This window comes from Paralichthys olivaceus, chromosome 12 (assembly GCF_024713975.1).
Source record: "Paralichthys olivaceus isolate ysfri-2021 chromosome 12, ASM2471397v2, whole genome shotgun sequence".
Lineage (NCBI taxonomy): Eukaryota > Metazoa > Chordata > Actinopteri > Pleuronectiformes > Paralichthyidae > Paralichthys > Paralichthys olivaceus.
The window spans coordinates 6,672,074-6,682,636 of NC_091104.1; the positions used below are offsets into that span (position 1 = coordinate 6,672,074).

The 10,563-nt window shown below is 44.4% G+C and overlaps 1 protein-coding gene across 1 annotated transcript; it reads right to left on the reverse strand.

Moving 5' to 3' along the window:
• Positions 1 to 107: 107 nt before the first annotated feature.
• On the reverse strand, positions 108 to 10,528 carry fbln5 (fibulin 5). Its single transcript, XM_020097864.2, has 11 exons — positions 10,097 to 10,528; positions 9,928 to 9,982; positions 9,600 to 9,648; positions 9,115 to 9,393; positions 4,420 to 4,542; positions 3,650 to 3,766; positions 3,440 to 3,556; positions 3,108 to 3,230; positions 2,544 to 2,670; positions 2,222 to 2,417; positions 108 to 969 (listed from the first exon to the last, which is right to left on the reverse strand). The coding sequence occupies exons 1-11, from the start codon at positions 10,138 to 10,140 to the stop codon at positions 808 to 810; spliced, it is 1,392 nt and encodes a 463-aa protein (XP_019953423.2). The 5' UTR covers positions 10,141 to 10,528; the 3' UTR covers positions 108 to 807.
• Positions 10,529 to 10,563: the final 35 nt, after the last annotated feature.

Genomic DNA, 10,563 nt, shown 5'->3' on the forward strand with positions numbered 1-10,563 from the left:
ATCCCACATTCTGCTCTGATATCATCCAAACTCACATTTGAGTAACATGATGCGTCTAAAGCCTCCAAACTGTTCAATAATTCATTGTTATACAAAATTCCTCGAGATTTGGTTTAGTGTCTCTGAAACGTTTATTTGATTGAATTTCATCCAACAGGTTTTTAGAGCCTCGTTAACTTCTAACACTGTAATCCCAGAACTGACTGTATCTTTAAGAGTCCAGGATCCTGCTCATGTTCGAGTCATTTCTGTGGTAAAGACATTTATTGAACTTAAAGAAACCGGGATCAATAATTCAGCTTATGACTGATTGTTACATCATTTCAAACACAACATCTCCAAATGCACAATTACACTTCTGCTCAGATAAGCTGCTCGTCCCGTCCCGTAAAAATACGAGCTCAGAGGGACTCACGCTCGAGATTCAACGACAGCTCTAAAACACTCACAGCTTATCTGAAGGGATGGAGATTCACAGACAAGTGGGGGAAACTGTACTGAGATTCAGTGAGGGCCACTTTCAGGTCATTTTCTAAATAGAGGAGGTTAGAAATCGTTACTATAAATATCCCTCTGTGTTGAAAGAACATCTCGCAGCTCTAAAAGCTCAGTGTCCATTAAACCAGGGTGGGGATTCAAGCGCAGGGATGCTTTCCCATCAGCTGACTCTTTATCGGACGTGTCTTTATTGACAGGATGAGGATGACATAACGTTTAAGAAGAAAAAAAGTGATGAGCTGTCTCAGACACCAGAGCATTACATCAGCTGCAGTGATTCTCTGGGACGATGAAGTTCACGTGGGACGCTCAGAACGGATGCTCCGATACAAATATCGTCAGGCGGATGATGGAGCTGCCTCGGAAGTTGATGACGTTGTTGACTGTGACCATCTCCAAATCCAGCACCACCTCCTTCGGGCCCTTGATCGGCCGTGACAAGACCAGGGTGGCGCTCACGTTACTGGTTTGCTACGATATGAAGAAGAAACGAGACGTGAGGGATGAAGAGGAGGAAGAAGTGAAGTGAGACATCTGTACAGTCACTGAGCTCAGTGTGTAGCTGAGTTTACTGTTTCCACAGCATGTTGATTTGTCATAGTAGGAAAAACACAGCTCTTACTAACAACATGACATGTCTGTGTTTTTCTACTGTAACATGTCAAAATGTCTTCTGTGAAAAATGGGCATGGAAATGTAAACAAATGACATTTCAGCAGAATTATTCATGTTTCACACCCTTGACATGGTCTTTTAACTCGGTATGTGAGTTTTATAACCTCAAATCTTTGTGTTTGTATGAAACGTGGCACACCTCAGACGTTTCGTGATAAACGTGGGTTGACGGGTAAATTGGTGTTGTGACTCAAACATGTGACTCTTGATGAATAAATGTGTGTTTGGGTATTAATCATCTTTCAGTGACAGATTGAACACTGAAGGGTAAACGCTTGTATTTGCTGACCTCTGGTGGTTCAACCTGCTGCAGAGTGTGTGTGTGTGTGTGTGTGTGTGTGTGTGTGTGTGTGTGTGTGTGTGTGTGTGTGTATGTGTGTGTGTGTGTGTGTGTGTGTGTGTGTGTGTGTGTGTGTGTGTGTGTGTGTGTGTGTGTGTGTGTGTGTGTGTGTGTGTGAGCACCGGTGACATCACAAGTGAATGTGGTTAACAACAAAGCACACAGTCAGGGAGGGACAGAATAACACAGCTCATCACTCTGATGTTCAGCTGCAGTTTGAAACAGGACCGTCTTTGTTTCTCATTCACCACAGAATCGTGATGTTTGTGGACTCTTTAAAGCTCTTGCATCATATTTGTGGTGATTCTGATGTCACTTGGTGACTTATAACCTTATAAATAAGTGCAATGATCATGTGAAACTATTTATGACTCTGAAAACAAACATCTGTTGTAACTACACTCTCACAGCTGTGGTGTTTCTGATCACAGGTTTCTTTCCTGAGGTAGGCGGCGCTGTGGCGCTGTCTCCTTTGTCTGTGAATTCATTGTAGCAGAGGTTTCTCCTTTTCTTGTGGATAAACTGGAGCTACTTTCTGCTGGTTAACACACAAAACCTTTTAAATTGTAAATAGTTGGACACGGTGTTACTCCTTTAATTCCTTTGACGTGTTCATTTCTTATTCCTGAGCTTTCAGCGTGAAGTCGTGTCACTGAATTTTGTTTTTTCTTCGTATCTACAGGTTCGTGTCTCGTCCGTCGTACTCACCCTCATGTAAAACTCTCGTCCGTCATTGCCCGACTTGATCTGGAAGATGTAGAAGGCGCCCGGGTAGCGAGTGGTGGCCTGCATCTGGAAGATGTCTGCAGGCACACTGCGCCCCGACGACAAGTCCATGTGTCGGTACAGAACGGTGAAGGGCTTGTCCCTGCAGGCAGGGTTCTCAGCTGAACACATGCACTGACTGCACAGGAGGACACACAGGAGTGATGGTTAACCGACTGAATGTAACCTCGTGCTCGTTACGACAGAGTGATATAAATATGATGGAGCACAGGTGAAGAGGCTTTTGTTTGGGGGAACCACTCACTTGTCACTAACTTCGACGTAAGGAGAGTGACACTGTAAAGGATCCAGGCATGTGTTGCCTCCCTGGAAATTGAAACATACTTGTGCTGTTGTACAGGTGTTGTTACCAGTGTCACATTCATTGATATCTTCAAAATCAAGCACACAACAGTCAGAGTCAGTTAAAACAGCATCATCATCATCATCATCATCATCATCATCATCATCATCATCATCATCATCAGAGAAACAACATTGAGAAAACATCAACAAAACCTTGCGTGAGAATGAGACAGAACATCACAATAACATTTGTTTTAAACATTAGCTGATATTAATACTGATGTTACACACATGTACAACCAGTTAAACTTCTTTTTTTATTCTGTACCTATTATGTGAAACATGAATGAAACACAACGAAGACAGAATATGGAAAATAGATTAAAGTAAAACACGACTAAATTATGTTCAAAACTTTCCTGATAAAAACAATTCAACGCAGCATTTTAACAGCCGCTGTTCAACTGACAACACAAACGACTATTCTTTCAGTTCAGTCACTGTTCAGTCATTGTCCTCTTACCTTCACAGCTCCTGCCGTCCTCATACACATAATACCCGGGCGGACAGATGCAGGAGAACGAGCCGGGTGTGTTCACACATCTGTGCTGACACAGAAACTCAGAGAAGCTGCACTCATCCAAGTCTACAGGGAAAACAAATGAAAGTCTCACATCCAAACTGACTCTAGATTCAAGGGATGTTAATGTGATATCAAGGAAAACACTGACCGTGTGTATCTAAAGATATGTTTCATTTCCTTGATTCTCACGTACACAGAATATATCAAACTTTAATTTCCCGACAGTTTGCACAGAAGTCACGATGCGGCGGTTTTAACGTGGCTCTGCTCACCAATGCAAGAAGTCCCATCAGCTGCCAGCTCGAATCCCTCTTGGCAGTTACACATGAAGGAGCCGTAGGTGTTGAAGCAGCCGTGAGTGCACGGTTCATCTTCACACTCGTCCACATCTGCAGGAGAGACAAGGAGGGAGCTTAACACGACACCGGAACGCATGCAGAGAGTGTGTGTGTGTGTGTGTGTGTGTGTGTGTGTGTGTGTACCTTGGCAGGTCCTGCTGTCTGGGTTGAGGATGAAGCCGGGGTTACAGGAGCAGGAGTAAGAGCCCGGGACGTTGGCACACAGCTGTTGGCAGTAACCATAGCGACATTCATCAATGTCTGGTCAAAAAAGAAAAACACCGACCGGTTAAGAGCCACAGTGTAAAAATGATTTGTGTTTTATTAACAACAACCCAGACGACGGTAAAGTACAAAATAAGCTTTATTTTTTTCTTCTTGACAATGTATTGATGTGAAACCCTGATGAGCTGCATCACCAGTCAAAGCATGAAGAGGGCGCTGTTCCTCTAGATGAGGAGCCAAAGCCTTCAGAGGTCACAGAGGCTTGTTGTCAACAAAGACGAGAACTAGTATTGACTTTAAAACTGTACTCACAAGAAATATGGTGTTACTTTAAGGACGCGACAGTATTCCTACTTTGTTTATAATATTTGCACCACTTTGATTGTTTGGCACATTTATTACAAACCCTGTTAAATCTGCCTTTACATTATACTGAAGAGAGTAGAAACCTGCTTGATAGATGTATCGTCACCAGGTACTAGAACTGCCAGCAGGAGGCGCTGTGACATCTCTTTCTTTAAAGACAACTTCACAGACTAAAGCCACATTATCTGTTGTTTACATTCCATATTATTTTAGCACACAAGTGTTTTATTGACAATAAATATATCAGATAACAACTAGACCTCACCTCTGAACCAGCTGTGAATGTAACAGGCTGCATTCACTCCAGTTCACGGTTCACTCACCCTGACACTGTCCACCAATGAGCCAGTATCCCTCGGTGCAGGAGCAGGTGTACCCACCGGCCGTGTTGATGCAGACCTGGGTGGGGTTACAGTGATGGGAGTTGGTCTCACATTCGTCGATGTCTGCAACAGAGAGGAGGAGAAGTCAGAGTTGATCGTCGTCTTTCGCTCGTAAGAAAAAGATTCCTGAGTTGAAGTTGAATCAACAGACAAGGTCGGAAGTCTCACACGGCACGACAGGCATTTAAAGGTTACGTATAGGAAATTCATTGCCACTAGATGTCTCGCTAGCAGCAGCATCTTGCCCAGTGAAAGTGGCCCTGACACACCCAACCAGAGGACACCCTGTGTACAAGGAAGACAAAAACAACAAAGCAGTGGAGCAGCCGTGCAGATTAAAAGGATCTGTTGGTGTCTGGTCCTTGTCGGAGCCTCTGTGTCGAAGGCTTTGTCAGTAAATATATTTAGTGAAAGCAGATGAACTCTGCATCAGTTTAGTTTGTGCAGCTTGTTGTTATATCCGGCCCCTGCAAACAGTGGTGTCGTGCAGGCTGTATCCAGACGTGCAGCATATACCAACATATTTCTTAGAATGTGGTGGCATCATTCAGTGATGCAAATGCTAAATCTAAAGTGACAATGTGCAAATACTATAGGCCCATTTTTGGAGAGAGTAGTCTTCATGCCTGAGCTTCATTCTGAGCGAGTCACCGCTTCACTTCTACTGAAGTTACCTCCGGTTCGGTGCCTTGCTCAAATGCACAGCCACCAGACGAGAGTTTATTTCCTGCCGGCTCTGGGGTTTCACAGATAAACATCGAGTCAATGGTTTTGTTTCTCCAACGCTCAGGTTTTCACCGCCCTGTATTCAAAAGCCTCTTAACACAACAGTTAACACCTCTGTAAACTATCAGTTCACTGCTGTTTTTGCACCGGATTAGAGATTTCTCAGGTTGCGCTCTGAATTCCTCTGACGCCTCTGGAGCAGCTCACATACTCCATCATAATAGCTACATTTCCTTATGAGGATATGACATATCAAACATTCCAGACTCTGCTTACGGTTCTCAGACCATGAAGTCACAAATCTCCAGAAAAACCAGCGGGGGAAGTGGGTGGGGGCCCGGCTCTTTGTTTGGTCAGGCAGTGAAGATAAGCGATAACGTCTGTCGGTGGGACTGTTGCCCTTTGTGCCAACTTGGACCACTGGCCCGTCAGGGGGGTGGAGGAGCCCCCGAGCGTTCGGCCACCGGCCAACAGCTACAACGGCCCCGAGCACCTGCTTGGCGTTAGCAGGCGATACCTCTATGAATGGCCCTCAACTGCACCCCGTGTGCAGCCAGATCTCCAGTAAACACACACAAAGTGCAGCGTTTCAGCTCAGCTCCTTATAAAGACCTTTTCATGAGCTGCCCACGAACTCTGGCTGCTGCTGACAATCCTCATCAGCGTCAGAGAAGACGTGACAGATTGTGGGAAGTCGATCAAAAGTATGAAATACAGATATTTTGACACCAGATTTGTGCACAAGCTGATTCAATTTGATCTCCAGTGAGACAACAGCTGACTTCATCATCTCCTCTCAAACTACATAGAAAAGCTGAATAAACCCTGAATGTGATAAGAAGCAACTGGGAGCTGCAGAATGTCAGATATGTTGCACACGCTGCTGTTTTCATCGGGACTATGATGCATTTTTTGAGTTTATCAAAAAGGGTTTTATGAGCCCACAAGGTTTGACATTTTTTCTCAAGCCACAGAAGAACATGTAATCCCTCAATTCAAGTAACAAATGAAAATGCCCCCAACTTGAGTTATGAACGGAAATGAATATTACGGCCCCATGGGAAATGACAAACACAAGATGAGTAAATAAATCTGCTGCTTAAAGGGTCAGTTCACACAAATGACAAAAACATATTCTCTCATGTGTCGCAACAACTTTTCAGCAAAGTGTCAGCAGCCGTAGAGATATGAAGCTGTGAAGCAGTGCAGCACTAAATGCTACCATGTTGATCTTTAATGTGGAATCATGTTAGCATGTTAGCATGAGCAACAAACACAAAGTACAGGCCAGGATGATTAAAATGATAGAAATTAAACTTGCAGGTATATTTAAAAGAAAAATATTGGACACATTAAGATTCTGCCCTGTTAATGTTGCTGGATGAAAAGTTAAGAGATGTTCTGGTATTTTATCTATAGGAGGGACATGAATATATAACAAATGTGTCCATGTTAATGGATGGGACATGGACCAAACTTAAAAATTCAAAGTGCCCGTCAACAAATGTTTTTTCTCTAAGATGGTTTCTTTCATTTTAGGTTTATTTTCTTAGCACACGGGTGTTTGTTCAAGAGGTCATTTTTCCAGTGAGTGTGTTTTTAATTACTTATTATAAAAACAGGGCGAAACGTCATGATTGACAGCTGAGGCTGACTCATGATCGCTCGAGCACGTGCAATTCTCTTGAGGCTTGATGCAGAAAACCCCCGCAGCCTGGTTGTTGAGTTTTAATTTCAAACCGCACACTTAAAGCTTTAAAGGGGTAATTTCTTATACTGTTTTAATCCAGACTGGTGCCATTACTGACGGTTGGAACATTAACTTGAAGACAAAGCCATGTTTGTTACAGCCTCAGACAGGAAGTCACAGTCTGTGTAGTTTCTGCCCCATAGCTGCATCAATCAACAACAGCCCATTACATCACCACACACCAGCGTTCAGGCAGCGGAGGGGCTTGTAACGATTGGCCCCCACAGAGCCATGCCTGTTCTCGGGCACAGATTTGGCTCCACATGACCTCATGTTTGGCATTCTGATGGTGCAGTTTACTCAAACAAGGTTGTGAGCCGATTCCCTGACAGGCTTCTCCCCTGCAGAGAGAAACAGTCCGTATTTGTGCATGACCTAAACTCCACGGTTCTCTTTAGAAGGAGAAAACTGTGCTGCATGTGTACATTTTCCATTCATCACAGGGGCCTCGTCTGATGACAGGAAAACACCTCAAATGGACAACAGAGGCCATTTTCAACCGCCCCCCCCCCCCTGCTCGACACACTGGGGTTATTATGAAGATGTATTTAACACAGCTGGGGGGGGGGGGGACATCAGACATTAAGTGTTTATCTGACAGCTGGAGTCTCTTGTGGCTGCGATGTTTCCTCCCTGAGAGTAGTTTGAGGGCCTGGAGCTCTGGCTGGGTGACGGCAGACAAGCTTAAAACCAAGAGCCTCAAAATAATTCGTCCCTGTGATCCAGTGGATTCATGCACTTCCCTGGAGTTAAATCACCATCTCTGTGGACTTGGCTCTGAATTTCTGACCACTTATTCATTTCCCCCCGTGTCCCCTCGTCCATCTATAGGTTCACTGTAACATCAGGTGGTGGCTTCACAACTTCCACTCACTGCGGAGATTCAGCGGAGACGAGAAACCACACAACAGCTGCAGCAGAGGACACACTCTCCGCACTTGCATCTCTTACAAGCAGCTGCACATTAAAATGTTTTCAAAAGTGTTTTGAAGATAAATCTGAGAGTAGCTGTTGGTCCATCTCCCATCAGAAAGACATGTAACAACATTGATCGATCTTTGATCGACTGATCTGATCTTAAACTAAATCTTATCTTTCTTGAAGTTTTTCAGTTGTGTATTTTAATATGTGTTTTCACATCCTGAGGTCCCTGGAAGTCAAATAAAAAACGATTTGAGACAGAAAAATGACTCTGAACTCAACAAACGGTGAAACGTGCATCCAGTGATAAACAGGCTACAAAGAGACACTGAGGGACACTCAGTGACCTGATGAACACGCTGACCCGTTGTGACGCTGCTGAAAGAAAACAACTGCAAACAATGAGCAGAACTTCGAAGGAACAAAAAAAGACTTTGGTTCTGTAACAAATTTTAAATCTGTTTCAAAGACACGAGAAGTGAATTCTGTGACACGACAGGATGTAAATGAATGTTCGTGCATTTGTCTTATATTTGATTTGCAGCTCAATTATCCCGAAGCAGTAAATCAGGACCATGTGAGCATCTGAGGAGGTTAAAGCAAATCACATGGGTACGAGGAGTAGTACACAGTAAGTATTTATACGAACATCTGTACCTTTCTTTGTACTTTACTCAGTATTTCAGTTTTCTGACAATGTATACCTATACTACATTTCAGCAGAACATAGTTTTTTTCCCGGCATTTAGGAGTTGAGTCACTTCCCAGATGAAAGTTTTACATTAAAAACATTCATCCAGTTGTGGCTCGTTCTGCATGATGATGTTAGCAGGTCCGTCAAGGACACATTTCCCGTCTCAACTTTTGATTTCAGATGGTTTCATTTAAATGAAACCCGACAAAGTAAAAATATCTTATTGAGGAGAAAATACTAATTCCTCTCTGTTTTTCTTCTTTCCTGCCTCGTTAATCATCTCAGGAGCTCTAATTACTCCTCGACCCTTTGGAAAGGACACAAACCCTCAGACTGGAACCTCCATTAAACCACTGCACTGGATTCAGTGTTAATCAGCTCAATGCTGCTTTTATAGAAATGGATCTGAATGAAAAACTTAATTATAGCATCTCCATCCTCTGCAGAACAAGTAGCTTTACTTAGTAAATCTTTAAACTACTTCTGAACATTTTAGGAAGTTTATATTGTTATTTAAAGGATCTGTCTGCGGACACTGACTCACCATTACAGGTGCCATCCTCTGCAGGAGTATATCCCAGGAGGCACTGTGCTGTGCTCCCCACTCTGGGGTAGCTGGGCTCCACAGACCTGGGAGCGGGGAGGAAGGAGTCTGAGAATCCCACCGATGTGTCCGGGTAAGCGGGCTCTGGCAGGACCGGGGTCTCTTGTCGGTACGGCTGGTTGTACAGGGTCCTCGGGATGCACAGGTAGCCTCCGTTCTGGTTCACACAGCGCATGTCTCCTCGGCAAGCATCTGGCAGGGTACGGCACTCATCCACATCTGGAGGACAAGGCGATGCACTGATAAGGACATTCCTGCATCCACAACATCTGTGGGCATCTTATTCATTCACTTTTCTCTGTTAAAACTTATTAAAGTTCACACTTTACTGTTTTTCTCCCCACTCTAGATACATTTTGTAGATATATGACAGAAAATTGATTTTACTTTTACCATTAGAAGACAGTAGAGGTCATGTCACTCACCTATACACTGTCTTGCCCTGCGGTCATATGCAAACCCCTCTGTGCAGGCCTGTGGAATAATTCACATATTCAAGTCATCAGGGGCCATTACAATAAAACAAGAGAAATAAAAATAAAAATCTGCAACATGATTAATTATAAAGGCAATGAGCACAAATGTGATGTGATCATTTTAAGAAGCATGCCCTCCCCTCCTCCTCCCAACTTTTCATCCGTTTCTGATCATTAAAGCTCTCAACATCAGAACCACACAACACTCCATGACCTCGGTGGACATGAACCAAACACCCTGAAAACGTGACTCAGACGGAGGAAGGTGTTGTGTTACCTGTCCGTGTCCAGGCTGGATACAGAGCAGAACACACACCAGAGCTGCCAACATCCTGCAGGGAGGCACAAGCACGTTTTTAAAACCGCGCAGAGGAAAAACTCTGTTCAGCAGAAAACAGATAAGCGTCGATTCAATAATAAAAAAAAAAAAGATGAAGTCCACCCACCTTGCAGAAGAGCAAAACCTGAAGCTGCGTATTTCAAAGAGCATGGTTTGTATTGAGCTCTCGAGAGGAAAGACTCAGGCGACCCGCGAGTTCTCCCTAAATCCCCTCTCCTCCCCAGCAGGGCTCTCACCACCTCCTCCAACTTACGCGTCTTTACGCACAGGGCCGACACTAGGTTTTCATCAAGCGCAGCGAGCTCGAGCTGAGGCTTCGGTGCATCGACCGGAGTGTTGCAGGGAGGACGGCTTCTCAAAATGGACTGCTCCGCTCCTGTCGGCTCCGCGGATTATTTAGCAATGCAAATTGACGAGCCCCCTCCGCGCACTTCCACAACAGCTGGATTCAATCACTTAGAGACAGCCCCCCCCCCCCCCAGCCAGAGACCGTGGCCCCACACTCACTTCTACAGGGGGATGCTCCTGAGCTGTTGGGGGGGGGGGGCAGAAAGGCATAAAACACACACACAC

Coding starts and splice junctions, on each gene's coding strand:
- fbln5 (XM_020097864.2), bottom strand. CDS start 10,140: ATGCTCTTTGAAATACGCAGCTTCAGGTTTTGCTCTTCTGCAAG. Junction 4,543..9,114: donor AGAGGATGGCACCTGTAATG/GTGAGTCAGTGT, acceptor TCTCTGTTGCAG/ACATCGACGAATGTGAGACC. Junction 2,418..2,543: donor TACGTCGAAGTTAGTGACAA/GTGAGTGGTTCC, acceptor CCTCCTGTGCAG/TCAGTGCATGTGTTCAGCTG.